Source organism: Dermochelys coriacea, chromosome 13, assembly GCF_009764565.3.
Source record: "Dermochelys coriacea isolate rDerCor1 chromosome 13, rDerCor1.pri.v4, whole genome shotgun sequence".
NCBI lineage: Eukaryota > Metazoa > Chordata > Testudines > Dermochelyidae > Dermochelys > Dermochelys coriacea.
Window position 1 is genome coordinate 1,656,386 of NC_050080.1, and position 20,282 is coordinate 1,676,667.

The following is a 20,282-nucleotide window of genomic DNA, read 5'->3' on the forward strand; positions in this document are numbered from 1 at the left end:
TCAGTTTCTCTGGTCACTCGATTACAGACCTAAAAGTCGCAATATTACAACAACAAAACTTCAAAAACAGACTCCAACGAGAGACTGCTGAATTGGAATTAATTTGCAAACTGGATACAATTAACTTAGGCTTGAATAGAGACTGGGAATGGATGAGTCATTACACAAAGTAAAACTATTTCCCCATGTTATTTCTCCCCCCCCACTGTTCCTCAGATGTTCTTGATAACTGTTGGAAATACCCTACCTTGCTTGTGGCACCTTAGAGACTAACAAATTTATTAGAGCATAAGCTTTCGTGAGCTACAGCTCACTTCACCTTGCTTGTCACCATGAAAGGTTTTCCTCTCTCCCCCACTGCTGCTGGTGATGGCTCATCTTAAGTGATCACTCTCCTTACAGTGTGTATGATAAAACCCATTGTTTCATGTTCTCTGTTGTGTATATCAATCTCCCCTCTGTATTTTCCACCAAATGCATCCAATGAAGTGAGCTGTAGCTCACGAAAGCTTATGCTCTAATAAATTTGTTAGTCTCTAAGGTGCTACAAGTACTCCTTTTCTTTGTATGAAGAAAGCAGCTCTGTTTTCACACGGGAGGGGGGGCTCTGAATTAGGAGGGACCTCAGAAGGCAGGAGTGGGGGGAGGAACATCCCCGGGAGCAGAAATGGGAAAGGGGCAGTGCTCTCTGCATTTAGAAAGCAGCCTCCCCGGGAGTGGATAATACACCTCTCCCAGGGCAAGGGCAGGCAGGATGTGGAGCCAGACAGAGGACTCCATCCCTTGGAGGCAGGGAGCAGGAAGTGACATATTTTAATGAGCTCTTGTTACCCAGGCTATTGGCCCATTCCCACGGAACCATTCAGCTTCTCCCGGGACCTCCGCTTGGAAGATTTATGCAGGAAACTTTGGGACAGAAAAGCACAAGGCAGGGCGACACTTGCAGGGACTGCTAGATGCGGGCTCACCGGGCTGGGGCACCCATGCAGCTAGCTCCAGCGCAAGAAGCTAATGCAAGTCTGTGGTGAAGATGGACCTTAACAGCCTGGCTTCAGAATGGCACTGAAGGCCTGGCATCCCGTGCCCCGACCCAGCTTCCTGCACAGATGCGTGCAGTGAATGTGGCTGCTCGCTGGCCTAGCCAGGGTGCAGAGGGGGTAAAAAAGTGACAGACTTAATTCCCTGGACTGGCCCATGCCATCTACCAGTGCTCACTCTGTGCTGACTGGGCCACGTCACAGAACTCTTACTGGCCACTGCTGGTTGGTGAGGCCATTGGCTACTGGGAGCTGGGGCCAGGAGGAGCTTGCTGAGACCGTGAAAAGGAGAAAGCTGCAGGAGGAGAGAAATAATTGGGAAAAGCTGCTCCCAGCCAGGGGACTTGACAAGATGTAAAATGCTCCTCACAAGCGAGAAAATGCTCAGAGAAACCTCTAGTGAAAGAAAAGGAGTACTTGTGGCACCTTAGAGACTAATAAATTTATGACAGGTTTCAGAGTAGCAGCCGTGTTAGTCTGTATTCGCAAAAAGAAAAGGAGTACTTGTGGCATCTTAGAGACTAACAAATTTATTAGAGCATAAGCTTTCGTGAGCTACAGCTCTAATAAATTTGTTAGTCTCTAAGGTGCCACAAGTACTCCTTTTCTTTTAATAAATTTATTTGAGCATAAGCTTTCGGGAGCTACATCTCACTTCATCGGATGCATGTGAAAGCATGTGAAAGCCGCACCTAGCAGGTCCCTCCTGAGATATAAACTCCTCCATCCTGCTCCCTGACCTCTGTCAATGGAACAAAAGTGGAATGGGCAAAATACAGTGCAAGAAAGCAATCAGATCCAAGCCTCGGCTGAATCCCGGAGCCTGCTCCAGGAGCCAGCAAGGAGCTTGTTCTAGTTGCCAGGGCAGTGAGGAGGCATTTGAGGTTGGCATGGCGCTGAAGGCAAAGTCCTTGCCTCTCCTTTCCCCCCCCCCCTCCCCCGACCCACCCTGGTATCCATGGAGACCCTTCCAGCTGCATTCCTGTGGTTTGCAGGGCTGCTGTCAGCGGGTGTCTGTTAGTGGAGCCGGGCGTCACCCCCACTGCAAGAGCCCAGCAGCAGCTCTCAAAGTGAGGAGTGAGCGAGCCCCGGGCCAGGGAGCAGAAAGCACAAGTGCCCCGAGCAGCCCTGTCCCCTTACACCCCAGGGGCTCAGCCACTGCCCCAGCCCCAGCCCCGGAGGCGGAACCTATAGCAGGACATGGCTCAGAATTGTGCAAGTGGGGACGGCCCCCAGAGGAATGTGAAAGCAAGTTCCTGCTTCCTTGGCACCCATTCTCAGTTCCCTTTTCCACCCTGCTATAAACACTCCAGTTATAGCAGCAGGATTGGAGGGTAGCATCGGCCAGCAGCCAGCTCAGCACATCTTGGTGGCTGGACGGTACCTCCGCACTCCTGTAAGGATGGCAACGTGTCACGTGGCCCTGGCAGCCTCGGTGCTGGCCATCTGCATGGTGCTCACCAGGGCTACTAACCCCGGCTTTGTGGCCAGAATCACTGTTAAAGGCTTGGACTACGGTAGGTTCCCAGTCTAATTTGTGTCTGTCTCACACCAAGCCTGGCGAGGGGGGCCAGGTGGGCAGCTACCCAAAATGCATTGTAAGGGGGGTACAATAGGAACCAGTCGGCCAGTGGGATGGACATGACATGAGAACCCAGAAATGCAGGTGCTAGTCACGCCTGTGAGGATGGGTCCCAGGACCGTGTGGAGTAGCCTGTTCCCATTCTGGGGCAGTCTCTGGAATGGGCCTTTTCATGGCAATGTCTCCCTGTGAAGGCGGGGAAGGAACCCTGGCAACCCCATTAGGGCACTCGGAACTTGCATCTCTCCGGGCGTCTTCTCTGTGAGGTGCGTGGTGGTTACATGGGCAGCATCCTCCCTGCGTTCTTTCTGCTTCTGGCGAGAAGTGAGTGCGCTCTGCAACCCGGCTTGGAGGGATCTTTGGGGCTGGGGACCCCTCCCTGTCTCCCTTTGGCCCCCAGCTCTTGCCCCGTGTACTTCCCAACGTGGCAGCGCATGGGGCTGGTTAGCTGGCGAGGTATCTCACTCCTTCAGTGCACGACACCAGCTCCTGAAGAGCAGAGAGACTCACCCAAGTCAATGAGCTTCCAGGCTGAGATGAGTCCGTCACTGAAGTGAAATCACAGAACAAGCTCTTATGCAGCCCTGTTATGGATTGAACGAGATGCAGTTCCTCCCTCCCCACCCCACAAGAGCTATCTGGAGTGCGGGAAGTGCCTTTCGCTCTCAGCTAGAGCCAGGGCTGTCTACACTGCAGTCAGAGGTGTGATTGCAGCTCACACTAGTTTTAGTTTAGGTCACGTGACTAGAAATAGCACACACTGGCACGGAGCCTGGTGCAGGCTGTACAAGCCCACCGGGAAGTTTGGGTACATGCTCATGTTGCTAACCCATGCCAGGGCCATGATGCCGCACCTTCGCTGCTGTTTTTAGCCTCACTAGCTAAATTCAAGCTAGAGCAAGCAGCAGTCCCACCTCCGATTGCAGTGGACACACACCTGTGCTGATCTGAGGAGAACCCTGGGCCCATCCTACCCGGCTCGGCTGTGTCTTGTGCAGTGCCCTGCACTATCAAAGTGAGTGCAGTGTGCGAGCACTCAGATCTGGGGCCTCTTTGACACCAGCGTTCCCCCTGCTTTGCACTGGTGGATGACTGCCCAGAGTACAGGGCCGTAAAGAATGAGGCTCACTAGCATCCATTAGGAGCTGGAATTCATGCACATTTTGACATGCAGCCCACTTCCTGGATTCCCTTCCCCTTGGCAGCCGTGCAACCTGCCCTGTGCCAATTGTCCACCTTGCTGCTGCCTTCCCCCATGGGCCCAGGTTAATCAATGTCACTTAGTGCAGCCCGTAGCTCAGGCTGTAATGTTAGGGTTATTTCTCGCAATCTGAGGCTTCGCACTAATAATCACACATGGGATGGAAACCAGCTCCCTTCACTTACTGAATCAGCAGGTAAGTTACTAACTGGTTTTTCCTTTTAGCACTTTCCTAGTGTGATGGCAAATATGCCAGGGCTGTATCCAGCTGGCTCGCAAAGGGCCAGCCTGTGACGTGCGCTTTGTGTCCCTGCAGCTCGTCAGGAGGGCATCGCTGCCCTGCAGAAGGAATTAGCCAAGCTGAAGCTGCCAGACTTCTCGGGGTCCTTTAAAGTCAAGGTCTTAGGGAAGGTGCACTACACATTCTACAGGTGAGACCTTGAGGCTTCCGTGTGCAGCCGTCCCCCACCCCCAGTACGAGCTCCGAATGCAAGCTGTGGGGCAGAGTCCTTCCCAGGGTGGGGCATGTCTCTGACGACCTTTCGTCTCCCACCAGAGAGCCAGGTGCAAGGGGGGTCCAATAAGGTGGAGCAAGAGCTCCCAATGGAAAGTGAATTGCCGTGGTTCTGCCAAACCTGCTTATCCAAACCTCCCAGCCGGAGCTGGGTAATATGTGACTTGGAGCCGAGGCACTTAAGGTTGGGATGGTGTTTGAGCAAAATCGGACCAATGGGTTCTGCCAAAAAGAAGACCTACCCCCAGCCCAGTTTGTCCCTGTCTGATTCCAGAGCTAGCCCTTCCCCGAGGAGCAGAGCCCACCGACTAGAGCTCCCAACGCTGCTGGGATGACCTCTCCTTTCAGGAGACCACGAATAAGCCCACCCCCACCCCCAGCCCGTCTGACACAGGCAGCTTCCTGTGATGGCAAAAGCACTTTGTGGCTCTCTCCCAGGAGTGAGGTCACCTCGCTACGCTGAGAGAACGGCGGGTGACTGGCAGAGCGTTGTGTTCACAGAAGGGGGCATAGCCCCAGGGGTACAGCCCCTTCTTGTGCCTCAGTTTGTCTGGGAGGGGTCACTTGTAAGGGAGGAAAGGAATTTTTCACCCTGACCTGCTCGGTCCTTGGCCCCGTGCGACCAGCCGTGCTGGTGGCTTTGGGGACACAGAGGCCTGTGCTCAGGGAGTGGCTGTGAGCCACCTGCCGGGTTTCCCGGAGAAGCTCTGGTTTCCTGCCGATAGAATTTCTCTCTCTTGCAGTCTGAACCTCCGCAGTTTCCAGTTGCCAAGTTCGCAGATTGCCCCGATCCCCAACGTGGGCCTGAAGGTCTCCATTGACAAAGCCTTTGCCCAGCTGACGGGGAAGTGGAGGGTGAAGAAGAGATTTCTGTAAGCGCTGTCCAGCTCTGTGCACCCTTTGTGTCCCAAAATGGCCCCGTCTCTTTTATCTCCCATCCCCCACCCCCTACACACACACACACACACACACACACACACACACACACACACACACTTGTTTTTCCTTGTCATTTCCTGCCTCACTAACTTGTTTCCCACGTGTACGGGGCTGATTCTCCTCTCATACTAGTTTTACACCGGTGTTGCCTCATTGACATCAGTGGGGTTACTCCTGATTTACACTAGCGTAAGCGAGAGAAGGATCAGGCCCATCATCCACCCATGGGTGGGGGTCACCCATAGGGCCTGTCTCCCTGGCGTGAGCATTCACAGGGATGATTGGAGGGCAGTACCCAAGCCCAGCTTCTCATTTCCGGAGGGTAGCATTCTTGCAGCCCTGGGCAGGGGGCTGTGTTCTTCTCTGGATCTCCTCCAGAGTCACTTTTACAGCCCTCGTAGGCTCTGGCCTCTGACACAGCCTGGCCTTTGCACTTCAGCCCTGGGTGATCTGTCGAGGGGCTCGGTCGCATGGCTCTGGGGGAAGAGCCATGGGGTTGAGTGTGGAGAGAATTTCTTGCTGTGTTCTCCCCCCTGCCTCTTTAGAAATAGCTAGTAGGTGACATGGGGCAGCCCCGAGCTGATGCTCTGAGCTGGTTAGACGGAAGCACTGGAGAATATCCTGCAGTGAGTCTCCATCCTGGGCATGGAACCAGTGGCCTTATAGGTTATTTTCCACTCTCTAATTCCTGCTATAATGATGGACAAAGGAAACCGCAAGGTGACTGCGTATCCCGAATATTGCTCCAGCCTCAGGGATGTTCCTTGTGAATAATCAGTGCTCCAGGGATTAACATACAAGCCCTTTCCACCAGCATATGGTGTGTGCAGGGGTTTTAGGAGAGCCCCTGGCTGCAAATGCAATCTCTTCTCCTTCTTCCTTTCGCATTAGCAGGGACAGTGGTTCATTTGACCTGAAGATCGAGGGTCTCTCTATCTCTATTGGTCTGAAGCTGGGCAGCGACGCCTCTGGGAGACCCACCATTACTACCTCGGAGTGTGGAACCCACATCTCCAACATTCGGGTGCACATTTCGGGCAGGTTTGGGTATGTAACTGCCCTCAATTGTCATGGCTTGGGGGTCATGTTGATTAGCCCATCTTTTACAAGGGCCTCCAGGGATATAGGTTACCTTCAGACCATCTCTGCTTCGCCCACTGGTCTGTAAGCATCACTGCCAGCCCTTCCAATTCTGCCTTCCTTCACAAAATGCTAGTGGGGTAAATTGAGTCCTAGAGTAATTGGCCCAGAGGCCCTGTAGCTGCACAGAGAGGCTAATTAAGGAAAAACTCTGATACTGCCTAGGAGATTGGTTGGTCAAAGACGAATTTAATAAATAAACATACAGAACCAAATCATGAGCTAATGAATTATCTTGCGCCATCTCTGAATTTGGCCCACGGTGTTGTCCCTTTAGGAGACATGTTTTCAGCCCATCTCTAAATTTGGGTGCACCCATTTTACAAGCTTATCTGCAAATGCAGCCATTGTATTCAAACAAAGCAAAGCAGCCAAACTTTGAATCCAAACCATCCTGGGACAACATGCCCCGCGGTCACACACCTCTCTAGTGTCGCCCCTTTCCAAGGAAAGGCTCCTCCGATATCCTCCCATTGGCAGGAGCATGACTTGATCACACTGTGTTTTTCTCCATAGCTGGCTGTACAATCTCTTTCACAAGAAGATTGAGTCCAGCTTCAGGAGGACCATGGAAGGCAAGGTATGATATGCTAGGAGCACAGAATACCAACTGTTGATAGTGACCCCTCTTCCACTGTCCAGCTCTCCTGCGGCACTGACACGATTTCCAAATGGCCCGTGTCCACACGCTCTTGCTCTCAGGCGAGAGCTCGGGGCGCGGGGGTGTCTTGGAGCTCGAGTTCTTGGGGAGAGGTATATGGTACAGAGATCAGTGCTGCAAAGTATCGTGAAAAAACACATAAACTGCAGTCACCTTGGCAGTGCACAGTTCTTACGGAATTCTAAACTTGCAACGTTTGCCAGTGCCTAATATCATTGGTCTCAATTAACAAAGACTTTTCTTTTCCTGGGGTCTGTTAATTAGATTGCATGCCTCAGCCAAGCTCATATCAAAAGAGAGAGACGACTTAGAGCGAGGCTTTGAACGGCCTGTCACTCGTAGAGATTTTTAGGAGCTTTGGGGTAGAAATTCTCATTGCTGGATTTACAGACATTTACCGGCTTGTTTTAATGGGACACAGTAGCAACGCCCGGGTACCTACAGCACAGTAGAATAGCCTACCCTCAGGAAACCTGCACCAAGACATGGAAACAAGCTGTTAGAAATAATTGCTACATGGCTAACTGGCACGACTTGCTACAGCTCTGGATGTGAACCTCATTCAGGAAGGAGGCAGTTGGAGAACAGTGAAAAGTCCATTTATATAATAGATTTAAAATACTGGACTGATTGTATTGAGCTACTTTTAGTGCCATCTATTGGCTTTTTAAGGGCCATCTGGAAGCTGTTGGAGCAGATGGTCTAGCATTAGAAGCAAAGCCCGGGCCTTTCAGAGAGGTGCTTCTGTTTAAGGCTTTTGTCTCCTGTCTCTCTGGAGGGGACATTGCTGGGGAACATTGGAGACGGGGTGAGAATCTCTCTCAGTAACTCCCTTTCTGTTCCTCTTGCAGCACATCAGGGTCCCCGTCACCACATGCCAGAAACTTCCTGTAGGCAGAGGCCTAGCCCCCCCCTCCCCCCCCGCTCTATAGCACCGGTTCCAATGTTCCCTGGTTAATCCGCTCATTCCTGTCCCAAGGAAGTCACGGAGATGCTTTGTTTCCCCTCCTTAGAACAGGGGGTGCATCCCGTCTCTCACCCTAACTCCCCGCACCCCCCAGCTCCCTGTCTGTCTCAGGGACTTGCCCACACCCTGCAGAGCTGAACCTCCGCTGCTTTACCTTTCTCCCTTTCCCACACGCCGCTGGGCTGGTTCCCCCTTGACACACTGTGCACTAGGAGGGTGTGTGCATGCACAAGGGCTGTTATATGACTCAGCCCACAACAAACCTTTCCCATTTCCCCATCAGTCTCAGGCCAGGTTTTGGTGCTCCAGGGCCCTGCGTGGATGTGTCCTGTCTCTGCACAGCAGGGTGGAAGGAACACACTTTCCCATTCACAAGCTGTACAGCAGAGAGGAGGGAAAAGAACTGGTTTGACAACTAACAGGCGTGAACGTGAGCTGACTGCATGATGGATAACGGGGACCCATGGACTAGAATAGTAACTGGGCAGCTCCTGCCTCCTACCTCTTGAGGGAATTCCCCCCTTGTGCTCAGCTCTTTGTTTTCTGGTTACCATTCCCCTGTCTTCTGAAGCACTGGCTATTGCTCTTGGCCACTGCTGCAGGCCAGAGGCCAGACTGGAAAGACCAATGGTCCGATCCAGTGCGGCAGTTTCTGGGTCCTTACGGGAAACGGGACTGGAGAAGATCTCCGGCAGGTATTCTAGAGCACTGGCAGGGTTATTCCCTGGAGTCATTTCCAACCATGCTGTAAACGCTGGTTCAATCTCCCAGTAACACTGAAGTGGCATTTCTACTGAGCCCCTGGAGCTGGGTGAGGAGAGTCAATAGCGTGCTGTCGCTGAGAGCACAGAGCCGTTTGGGTTTTATCATCACACTCCATCGAGCTATTTCTCTCCCCCTCCCCAGACAAGGCTGAATTAGCCCTTTCTGGTTGCCTGGGTAGACTAAAAACTTGGCTACCCAGCCTGGCTTACCCAGGAGCAGTAAGTTAAAGACACCCCCCGCCCCCCATGTGCTGCCTGGGGCATGAGTGCTGCATTTGGTGAACAGCCAAACTTCCAGTCTGCATGGTGGAGCTTTGGACATAGAGGTCAAGTGGTCAGAGCTCATCCAGAGCAGGTTGGATTCCACGTACATATTCTCCAACATGTCCTGTCTAGGACATAAAACTGGGACTTGGGTCACAAGTGAGACCCTTTTCAAAGGAGCTCAACTCAGCCACTCGGCTGTGCTTGGAGTTGTTTGCAAGAGCAAATATTTGCACACACAGCCCGCCCCCCCCACACACACACACGATGCATGCATGTTGGGCAGTCAGCCAGACCGTTGCCTCATTTGCATGCAGAAATGTCACTTGCACGTGCAAACGGAGGCTTTTGCATAAGTAAAAAAGTTGTGCAACATTGCAGAAACTGAGAGGCGGTTTGAGGACTTGCCACTCGGTGTGTGACTCAGACAGAGCTGCTGGCCAGTCACCAAGGGGTCACCTCTATTTTCCACAGGTCTGCGGAGCAGTGACCAGCTCTGTTACCACCAAGCTGCAGCCCTATCTCCAGACTCTGCCAGGTACAACTCGATGATGGCTTTGGATTTTTACAAGTCTTTCTCCCAGGCCAGGCACATGCCATGGGACACTGTTTTTCGCCCCGCATTTAGCCTCTGGCCCACACTGAGGGCCATGGGGCACCACATCACCCCAAAGGGACCGTGTGAGCTGCTTGGTGGAGGCTGTCCCCCTCTGTACGTAGTCAGCTGCTCTCAGGACGGGAGGGTGCAAAGCCCTGCCTCCTCCCTGCAGCCTCTGGGAAGCATGGCGGGACCAGGCCCAGGGCTCCCCAGGGGTTGGGACTGCAGGTGTCCTTAGCAGAAAGGACCCAGCTTGACTCTCTGGGCTGAGGGCTAGTTCCCAGAGCTGGTAGCTACAGAAAAACCCTGTCTCTTTGCTCTGACCTGAGCTGAGGGAGAATAAACCTGGCTCCCTAACTCCCCATGCCACTGGTAACTCCTCACTGGCTTGCTGCTCTGTGAGTCCCAGCTAGAGAGCGGGAACGGCTCGCCCCCCAGTGATTTCCGCTGGCATCTCAGCCCATCGGGTTTGTGTCTCTCCTGTTCTGTAGTAACAGCAAGGATAGACAAGGTGGCTGGGATTGATTACTCCCTGGCTGCACCTCCTGTGGCAACAGCCCAATCTCTGGACGTGAATCTGAAGGTGAGATGGGAACTGAGGGACACACACAACCCTGGGGGGGGATCTGTGAAGAATATTTGTACGTTCCATTAGCATTTCTGCCTAGCGAGGGTCTGGAGCATCAACTACCAGGTGCCAGAGCATCCTAGGAGCTAGGGGCTGAAACTCAGGACTCATTGATTCTGTTCCCACATCTGCCACTGACTCTCAGTGTGGAATTGTGGTCATTGGCAAGTCACTTAACCTCTCTGTGCTCCAGTGACTTAGCTGCAGCTAAAAATGGGTAAAATGAGTAAAATGCAATCCATCCCTCTCTGGTGTCATGTACAGGGCACTTGAGCTCCTTCCCGTGACAAGCTCCAGGCCATTCCAAAGCATTAGCCTTCTTTATATTGATCCAGTCCCGGGTTATTTTTAGCATGCTCTGGTGCGAGTGCAGGGTGGGAAGAGCGGTGGGTAGACCCGGTTTTTATTCTCTTCCTCTGAACGCTTTGCTCCCAAGCTGGGTCAGTGAAAACCAAGTGAATTCCAGCTCCCCCTGTTCTCCTCTCCCCCAGGCATCACTCTTCCTTTCCTTCCTCATTAGGGTGAATTTTTTTCCCTGGCCCATCGCTCTGCTGTCCCCTTTGTTCCTCCCACACTGGCCTTCCCCGTGGATCATGACCGCATGGTTTACTTCGCAGCCTCCAGTTATTTCTTCAACACAGGTGGCTTTGTGTACCACACGGCTGGGGTCCTGCTCTTTGAGATCACTGATGCCATGGTAAGGGGTTGTGGGACTCAGGAGACCTGGGTTCTATTACCAGCTCAACCACATGCTTCCTTGGGCATGTTGCTGAGTCTCTCCAGCCCGTCTGTGAAATGGTTGAATGACCCTACTGCATGAAGGGAGGGTGAGGTCAATCCATTGAGGACTGCATGGCGCTCAGACACTGGTGGTCAGGGCCATATGAGTACAGGATGGGTAGGGGCAGGGGTGCTGGGGTAAGTGAGTGGGGGATGTTTTCTCTCTCATCGGGCACCATATGTAGTGTTTGCGGTCATCCCCTGACAGGGTAAAAGGCAAGATCTCACGTGGACCCGCCCTTAGAGGCAGATCCCACCTTGCTGCTGGCAGACAAGGGGTTGAGAGCTTGTCTCACCGCTCAGGGAGGGTCCCACAAACCCATGGCAGCTGGGGAAGGAGGTGGGGTGGTTAGTCACAGTTCCTGGGCTAATGGCACCTCTGAGCCCGTCCGCTTTCAGGTCGTGGGCTGTGACCACCCTCAGGATGGACGCAGGGGATTCTTTCACCCTCAGACTGGGCCCTGGGCATCAGCTGTGGTCACCTCTGCAGGTCTTAATCCCAGCATGACAGGCCTATCATGGACATGCCACTCCCAGTAGAGTTAGATCGTACAGGAAAGTCTAATAACCCACTGCAGTTGTAGCGTCACTTTCCCTGACTGACCAGGTCACGTACCAGGTTCATACCGGGCCCGGCTTTACACAGCAGTACGCTTAGGTTATTGAGGATGGCGGAGGTGGGTTTGGTGGCTGGTGGGTTTTTGCCTCCGGCTCTTCCGCTTGTCATTCCATACGGCAGGTCATTGCTCCGGTGAATTGACCCTCAGGCACCATTTGTGTTTCTCCTGATACAGATTCCTAAGGAGTTTAAATTCCATTTGAACACCTCCACTTTTTCAGCCTTCATTCCCCAGGTAAGTGTCCTGCTCCCCTGAGAGAGCGTCGGTGCTGAGCCAGCTACCTGTCTGCCACACACAAACGACTGGGCACTGTGGTTTGCTGGGGTGGCCTCAGGAAAGGGGTGTTTAGGAAAGACATGTTTGGAAATGGTGAGGTGGGCACGCTGCTTGCTGGGACAATGGTCACAGGAAGAACATGATGTGTTGTTAGATTAAAGGCTGCATCCGATTCCATTTCTCAGGGATTTTGCTTTATCACGGTACCGAGCTTGTGCAAATCTGTCGTCACCTTCCCCGGTGCTGACTGGCTCTCCTCTGCTCCGTCCCCAGCTGGAAAAGATGTACCCAGACAAGCTAATGAAGCTCAGGATTAAAACCTCTTCTGCTCCATTCCTGACCATCGCACCTGGGAACTTGTCGCTTACGCCTGTTTTCGATATCCAAGCATACGTTATCCTACCCAACTCCTCCCTTGTCCCCGTCTTCCTCCTCAGCGTGGTATGTCTGGGCATGGCTTATGGAGATTGGCCCTGGGTGGAGAGACCTTAGTGCAGTTGCCCTACTGATGATAGAGGAGGGATCTGGCATATGGACCTGGAATAGCTGCTAGCTCTCCTAAGCGCATATCCCTGTGTCCACCCCCTCTAGCGAGTTGACTCCTGCTGGTATCAGCTGGGACTGGATTTGCCATGAGCTGGGCCCCATCCCTTTGCCAAGTGCAGCAACTCTACTGCATTCCTCCAGCAGGAGAGGAGGGGGACCCCTCTCATAACCTGCCTGTCTGCCTTTCCCAGCACAGCCACTCTGGCCTCCTCCCCAGGCCAGCGTGGCTCCAAGTGCTGTCAGCAAGGTGACAATGCAGGCTGTGCCCAGCCCTTCCCCTGCAGGAGCCAGATCTCTCTCCTGGTTCCCCTATCCCAGGGAAGGGCCTTTGCATTCACAGTGCCAGTCTCACGGGAACTGATGTCACTTCTCCTATTCCTAGACCAGCAGCGTTTCAGCCAAGATTATGGTGACCTCTGCCCGGATAGGTGGGACCCTGGAGCTTGGCAGGTAGGAGCCACAGCGAGGGTCGGGGGTGGGGGTGGGGGTGGGGGGGGGTTCAACCTTTGTCCTTCCCTGCTAAGCCGCTGTCAGGTCATAAGATGCTCGTAAAGGCTTGATAGAGAGCAGGGCATCTCTGAGAGCAGCATGGATCCTGGGGAATGGCGCTGTCAGAGGATACAGCTAAACTTTCTGCAGGGCCCAGGAGGTGTCAGAGTTTCCATTCTGGGGGTGAGGACAGGGAGAGGGTGAGAAGGAGGCTGAGAAGCATCCCAGAGCTGCCAGACTGCCTGCTGGCTAGTGGGCTAGCCGTGGCCATGGCCTTATTGGTGGGGTAAATGCAACCCTTGTGTAAGCTACGTTGGCATCAGGTGAGTTGCACTGGCTTACATCTGAGCTGAATTTGGTCCTGTAATCTGCCGGTGAAGGCCAGGGGTCGCAGAGGGAGGGGGCGTGACGAAGCTGGGGTGAAAGCTGTGGGATTCAAATTCCCAGCTCCCCTGGTATGTGACCTTCACTCCTCCCAGCATGCCTGGGCGTTACAGCACACACAACACTGAGTATCACAGTGCACTGCCAGCCCCGCCGCACCACAGTACCCGAGTATCACCACAGTACTGGAGTATCACTGCCCAGGGCCTGCTCCCGGCCGCACCACAGTACCCCAGTACCACACCCTGCACCCGACCCAGCCATGCCCCTCACTGCCCAGGGCCTGCTCCTGGCCACACTCCAGTGCCTGCTGCTATCACAGAGGGATGGCAATGCTCTGCTTGGCAGCCATTCCACTCTCTTTAAAGGCTGGGCTGGCTGCGGGTGGGGTTCAGACGTGAGCCCCCTCCTGGGGCCGAGCCCTGACAGTAGAGCTCGCTACGCGAGGGCGCAACGGACGTGCCAAGTCTCTGTGTTTTTCTGCAGGCTGCAGCTGTCACTGAAGCACTCAGACGTCGGCCCTTTCTCTGTGAGTTCTCCTTGAAGGGACTTCACACCAGAAGTCACCCAGGCTCTGCTTGGAGGAGCTGCTGGGCTTGATTCACACCTCTTGGTGGGCCCCAAGGGAGGGCTCCCGGGGGAGGGGAGATGGCGCCCCACTACCTCCATTCTGTGGGGGTGCCGCTGACCTAGGGCAGCTGTAAGTTCCAGCCAGGGCTCAAGAGGAGCTGCACCACTGGGGCTCTTCTCATCTCCCAGGACTCTCTGGACTCCATTGTCGCTTCAGAGGTCCCCCTGCCCTGCCCCAGGGAAGTAGGGTGCCAGTGGCTGGTGCATTGCGACTCCCTTCCAGCCACTGGGCGTCACAAGCTGGGCTCGCCAGCAGGAAGACTCTAGCCGGATCTAAAGAGGTGAGGTGATGTCCACCCTACACCCCTCCTCTGTCTGCTGTGTCAGCGCTTCTGGGAAACTTCCACAGGCCCATCCCTTCCTTCTCTCTTGAACACCAGGAATGCGTGCGTGTGTCTACACTGCACACTAAGCCCAGGCTGGGACTCAGGTTTCAGCCCCCCTTCCATCAGCAAGCACTCAGGACCTGGGTCCTAGGACCCTGCTAGGGGACTGGGTCCCCTTCTGGGACCCCTCGGGGGCTCAGGTCAAAGCCCTGTCATTTTGCAATGTGGATGGAGGTCAAGCTGCAGGCCGGAGTCAGATGGTCTGCGTAGTGCACTGTGGATGCATTAGCCCAGCTGGGAGCCCAGGTGCAGTAATTACAAGCCCAGGTTTACAGTGCAGTGTGGTTGCTCAACATAGGCTTGGAAACACTGAGTCCACCAGTCCAGTCAGGCTTAGTGTGCAGTATAGACATGCTGCCTGAAACCCAGAAGCCTGTGCACCCCCACCATGCCTGCCTGTGGGCCCTGGGACGATGCTCCCCTAGCCCAGGGTGTTGAGTCTGTTGGACTCGGTTAGTTTCCAGGACGGCCCCTGTGTTTCGTCTCCTGGGTTCAAGTAGATTCTTACCTGAGTTCCTGGCCCCCTAATGTACAGCCACCCCCTCTCCCAGTGCGTCCTCTGCTGCCAGCTGCAGATGGTTACACTCTTTATTGCATCTCCAGGTGCAACTGCTGCAGGCACTCATGAACTTCTATGGCTCCAGCATCCTGATCCCACACATTAACGGTGAGAGGCTGGCGGGTCCAAGGGTCTGTATCAGACCAGAGCCCTGACACCTTACTTATCAACAGTGGGCAGTGGGCAGAAGCTGCTGTGGGCAGAGGAGACCTAGATCCCGGAGCTTCCACCAGCATCATGGGCTTGCTGCACACACAGGATGGGGGGCTGGATGGAGTCCATCTTGGAGCAGTGACACGCAGAGAAGAGAACACAATGGAAAGAATGTGGACGGTGCACGCCGTAATGCCTTCCAGATCCCGTCTCCCTAACATGCTACTTCTCGTTCTGCAGCTTGCAGGGCCAGAGCACTGGGACTGGCTCCTGTGTGTGTGTGCAGGGGCAGAGCGGCATGCAAGAAGTCTCCCCGCTTAGGCAGCTGCTGGGGGGGGGCTCCCAGCTCCTTCCCCCAGGGAGCAGGGTGCTAACAAGGGGGCAGGGCTGGGTAGGTGTGAGTCGATGGTGCCCGGTTCGCTGCACAATCCCACAGCGACTCTGATTGTTCTGCCCCACCATTGCTCTCATGAGTGTTTTATTTTGCAGCGAGACTCAGGGAGGGCTTCCCTCTCCCACTGCCGGCTCGTGTCCAGCTCTCCAACCTCGTCATACAGCCCCGCCAGGTCAGTGAACACAATCCTCTGTGCTGGGCAAAGGGGCACCTGGGCAATAATCTGGGGCAACAACTAATGTCAACGGCGGGACGGATCAGAGTGAGGAGCAGCCTCCTGAGCAGGGTGTGAGCCATGTCTGGAACAACCATCACTGGATACCTTAGTATAGGGCCAGGGAAGGGCAGGGGAAGGCGAGGTGGCCTAATAAACCCTTTTCATCACTAGTGAAGCGCTTGCGGGGGGCGAATAGGGTGGGAGAGGGAAGGAAGGGGTCTCTGAGCTGACACCCCAGGTTGGTGGAAGCGCTGTGAGGAGGAGCAGTGCCGTTCACAGGCAGGGGAACAGGCAGGAATCACCCTGATTAGTCGGTGCTCGCTGGCAGGGAGAAGCTGGTCTGTACTAAGGGAGGAGAAGTTCCCAGACAGGATAGATCATGAGCCCAAGTGTCGGTGGTCCAGCAACACACAGACTCCATGGGAGCCAAGGTTCTATAAAGCCCTCTGTATACGCGAGGTACATCCCTGGATTTCCTTGGGATTTACTGGGAGTGGGCGGATGGGGGTAGGAAGTGTCTCTCAGGCAAGAACTTAGGAACTGAGCTGGTCTCAGCCCTGAGCGTCAGGGTCCAGATTTTCACAATTGCACAAGTACAGTTGCACACCAATCCCAGAACTGAACGTTCAGAGTCAGCATGCAAATGTACATGTGGTTTTGTGTTTTCTGAAAATCTGGTCTTAAATTTCACACAGCTCTCAACCATAGAATAGAATATCAGGGTTGGAAGGGACCTCGGGAGGTATCTAGTCCAACCCCCTGCTCAAAGCAAGACAAATCCCCAACTAAATCATCCCAGCCAGGGCTTTGTCAAGCCTGACCTTAAAAACGAGACGCTGAAAGAAGTGACTGATACGAAAAGACAACGTTCCTCTTTCCCCTTAGCAGCACCTGGCCTTGTGAATGGATAACAGGCTCCCACCTTTCCTCTTTGCCTGCACCGCACCCATCCTCATGCCCAGGGAGAGGGCTCCAGATTCTCTCCTTCCCCCTGCAATTCACTGCTACCAAGGCTGTTTGTCCAGGAGTAAATAACATGTGATTTGTCTCCAAAGAAATTTATAAAGAGCAGAGATTTGCTGTGATTTTTGGCCCTAAATTCCCACCATCTCCACCACCACTAACACACAGTCTTGCGATGTGCTATGTGTGGGTTTTCTATTGGGATGCATCCTTCCCTGTCCCCACCCCCATGTTAGCAGTGGCTGCATTCTGGTGGCTTTGTATGCACATACAGGGCTCAAGCCAACGCACACTGAAATCAGTGCAAGGAGTCCTGTTAATTTCAACGGGGCTTGGATCGAGCCCAGACCTTGTGAAGTAGTTGGGATCCCTCAGCATGAGAGGAACTAAGAAAATGTAACATGTTAAGGAACTGAGTCCATTGGGTGTTGGCCAGGCACGTTTGTAAAGCCCTTCCAAAGCAAAGCAGCATGAGACTGTCGGTGCCTGTGACTATTGCAGCACGTCCAGCCTAGGGCGAAGGAGTAAAGTGCCAATGACAGAAACAGAGAAACAGCTGCTCACACAATGCTGAATAAATATAAACTTGGGAACAATAGCTGGGGAGAAACATGGATTTCCCTCTGATGTGAAGCCAACTCACACTCTTCATGCCCTGTGGCGTGCACAATACACACATGCTTACCGGCTTGCTGCTCTAATTAGAGTACATATTCCCTGATTAAAGAGAGCCCGGCATTTACCGCCGAATGCAGGTGGGCTCTGCTGTTCTGTGACCAAAGGAAAGGCCAGTGGCTTACATCATGATCTCTCTCCTAGAACTTCCTGCTGTTTGGAGCAGATGTTCGTTACATGTAGAGACGCTGAGGACGAGACGCTGAAAGAAACGACTGATACGAAAAGACAACGTTCCTCTTTCCCCTGAGCAGCACCTGGCCTTGTGAATGGATAACAGGCTCCCACCTTTCCTCTTTGCCTGCACCGCACCCATCCTCATGCCCAGGGAGGGCTCCAGATTCTCGCCTTCCCCCTGCAATTCACTGCTACCAAAGCTGTTTGTCCAGGAGTAAGTAACGTGATTTGTCTCCAAAGAAATTCCTCCCCTGCCTGCTCGCTCTGGATCACTGGGCACTGGATAGACAGAGGAGCAGCATGAGCATTTGAACAAAAAGAAAAACCAAGCCAACGAGCTTCCCTTCCACAGGCTTTGATACTAGGAAACCGTTCTGGTGTGTGCTGCTCTCCAGCACGCAGGAACTGATCCAGCTCCCAGGAAAGATGCCCATTGGCTGCACTGGGAGTTGGCCCATGCCCTGAACCAGTCAATTGATTTATTAACGCACTTGGGGAGAAGTTCTAATCCGCGTTAATGAGCAGCTTAATAATAATCTGCGTGGCAGACTGGTTGTGCCAGGTGGAGTATGGCACAGGGAGACGCTCACAATAGAAGCTGAGAATGGGTGGTCAGAGGGAATGTGTCCATTGATTGTGCAGAGCAATTCACAGTGTTGCAGAAGAGACCAGAAATGAACAAAGGCCAGGGGTGAGGCCTGATAAGCAGGGAGCTGGGAGTCACACGCACCAGACCCTGGCTGTCAGTCGTCATCTGAGCTCTGACCCTAGTTTTGTTAAGTGTTGCGTGCAGCTGAAAATACCCACACACCCTACTGGAACGATAGCATCTAAGCTGGGGGTTCCTCCACCTTTCCCCCAGTAGGCAGACATTGTCTCATGGCCCATTGCCCCTCGCACTCGCAATGCGGAGTCGTCTCTGTGGTAGCTATGGCAATTGCTTTCATGGATAAGTAACACATGGAAGCATTTACTGTATCTGTTGCTGTCTCTTTAATGCAATGTAGCAGCTAGCAATGACGGGGGGGCGGGGGAAGAAGAACCAGCACCATCTGACCTGCCAGCTCGATGCAGATTTTGTAATGATGAGAAAACCCTGGGAAAAGGGAGTATTGGAATTGTGGGTTCCCCAGAACAGGTCTCCCAGCCCCGCATCTCCCCCAGTCCACTTTTCGCTCCGACCAGCTGTAACCTATTTATTCACGGTCCAACGTGCTCCAGTCGAAAGTATGTTAGAAAGAGGAATACACGTTTTATTGTGTTGCTGGAAAATAAAACACTCTGATAAAGGCAGAGGTTGCGGAAGGGTTTTGTCATCTATTTCCGTGGCCCTCAGTAGAATTTTTACTCGGAGGAAGTACCTGACATAACAATAATACTTTACACTTACATGCCTCTCATATACACCACGCCAGCGTTTGCGTGTAACACACTAGCCAACTGGGAAATTTTCCGCTGCCTTCAGTGGGCTTCGCGTTAGATCCCGAATGGCTCTCATCCAAGCATTTGAAAGCTCCATTACACACAGTAATGAAACAGAGCTGACTGAAAACATTCTGTCAAAAAACATTTTTTTCCAATGAAAAACAATGTTTTGATATCCTGGAAATTTGGGGGGGGGAAACTGTGAAATCCAACAAATTTTCTGTTTTCAGTAACGAAAAACCAAGTGCATTTATTAATTCATTTATTGTTTAAAATGAAAATTTTTGATGATCAGGTTTTCAACAAAAACTAAAAAAAATTAAGACTTTTTATCAGAAGAAAAACAACAAAAATCATTTTCTTCAGAATTCGTCAAGGGAGGGGTGAATCATTGTCCAAGCAGCACGACTGATTCAGAAGGTCTGGGGGGTAGGCAGCCACCTTACAGGTGAGTAAACTGAGGCACGGAGAGGTTAAGTCACATGTTCGGTTTTAGAGCAAAGCCAAAAATCAAATGCAGGAGTCCTGACTCTCAGATCCCTTCCCTACCTGCCAGGCGACACACAAATCTGTAGGAAATACTAACCCCATATTCAGTGGATATTTTTTCTTTAGTAGTTTGAATGCAGATTAACCTTCCCACCCACTGCTGAACTCTAATGTTACGTGGGTCGCTCAGACAGTCCCGAGAGTCTCTTGAGTCTGCCTGAGAGTCTCTTGAGGAGGGTAGGGACTAATTTCCCCAGCCCTGTTCTGTAATTCTCAGAGAGGATGGGGTTCAGGGAGCTGTTGGTGTAGGCAATGCTGGAGACCAAGGCCCTGTCTTCCTGCAAAGCAGCCCACACAGACCCCCCACTGCCAGAAGCATGCCGGGGAGGAAGAAGGATGCCCCTGCGGCCAGGCTGGTCCTGCAGGGCTTGAGGGAGGTTTACCTGGCAGGCAGTGATGAAGGTGGGCACGGCCGAGGTGTCAGAGGCATGAAAAAGCTGACAGCAGGACGAGCAGAACTTGCATTGGAACGTCAGGCCCACGTGACAGGCAGTGAGATGGTTTCCAATGCGGCTGTCCAGGCTGCAGCCAGTGCTTAGAGGCAGGTTCCAGAGGCCCAGTTTGCTGGCAGTGGGATTTAGACCATGGGGCCTGGAGGCAGGTGCTGTGGAGCTGAGATGGGTGAGGCGTGGAGGTCTGTGTCTGAATCACGGCAACGGCCCCCGCTGGCCCCACACTCCGATTCTCTGGCCCAGCTGCTGCGTGCTCTGGCGCACACAGACATTTGGAAGCAACGGAGAGTCCATGGGGGCAGGCTCGGCCTT

The 20,282-nt window shown here is 53.3% G+C and overlaps 1 protein-coding gene across 2 annotated transcripts; it reads left to right on the forward strand.

The window, feature by feature from the left end:
* Nucleotides 1-2,286: 2,286 nt before the first annotated feature.
* On the forward strand, nt 2,287-18,837 carry BPI (bactericidal permeability increasing protein). 2 transcript variants are annotated; one of them, XM_038369336.2, is made up of 15 exons: nt 2,287-2,554; nt 4,137-4,251; nt 5,078-5,206; nt 6,165-6,320; nt 6,930-6,993; nt 9,544-9,607; nt 10,159-10,250; nt 10,816-10,992; nt 11,870-11,929; nt 12,245-12,412; nt 12,900-12,967; nt 13,877-13,919; nt 15,010-15,073; nt 15,608-15,684; nt 17,512-18,837. In XM_038369336.2, exons 1-15 carry the CDS (start codon nt 2,440-2,442, stop codon nt 17,548-17,550), a joined length of 1,431 nt encoding a protein of 476 aa, XP_038225264.1. In that variant the 5' UTR covers nt 2,287-2,439; the 3' UTR covers nt 17,551-18,837. The 2 variants fall into 2 exon arrangements, with proteins under 2 accessions (XP_038225264.1, XP_043351743.1); XM_043495808.1 differs by lacking the exon at nt 6,165-6,320 and having other exon boundaries at nt 2,319-2,554.
* The last annotated feature ends 1,445 nt before the right edge of the window (nt 18,838-20,282 follow it).

Coding starts and splice junctions, on each gene's coding strand:
- BPI (XM_038369336.2), top strand. CDS start 2,440: ATGGCAACGTGTCACGTGGCCCTGGCAGCCTCGGTGCTGGCCATCTGC. Junction 4,252..5,077: donor GTGCACTACACATTCTACAG/GTGAGACCTTGA, acceptor TCTCTCTTGCAG/TCTGAACCTCCGCAGTTTCC. Junction 10,993..11,869: donor TTGAGATCACTGATGCCATG/GTAAGGGGTTGT, acceptor CTCCTGATACAG/ATTCCTAAGGAGTTTAAATT.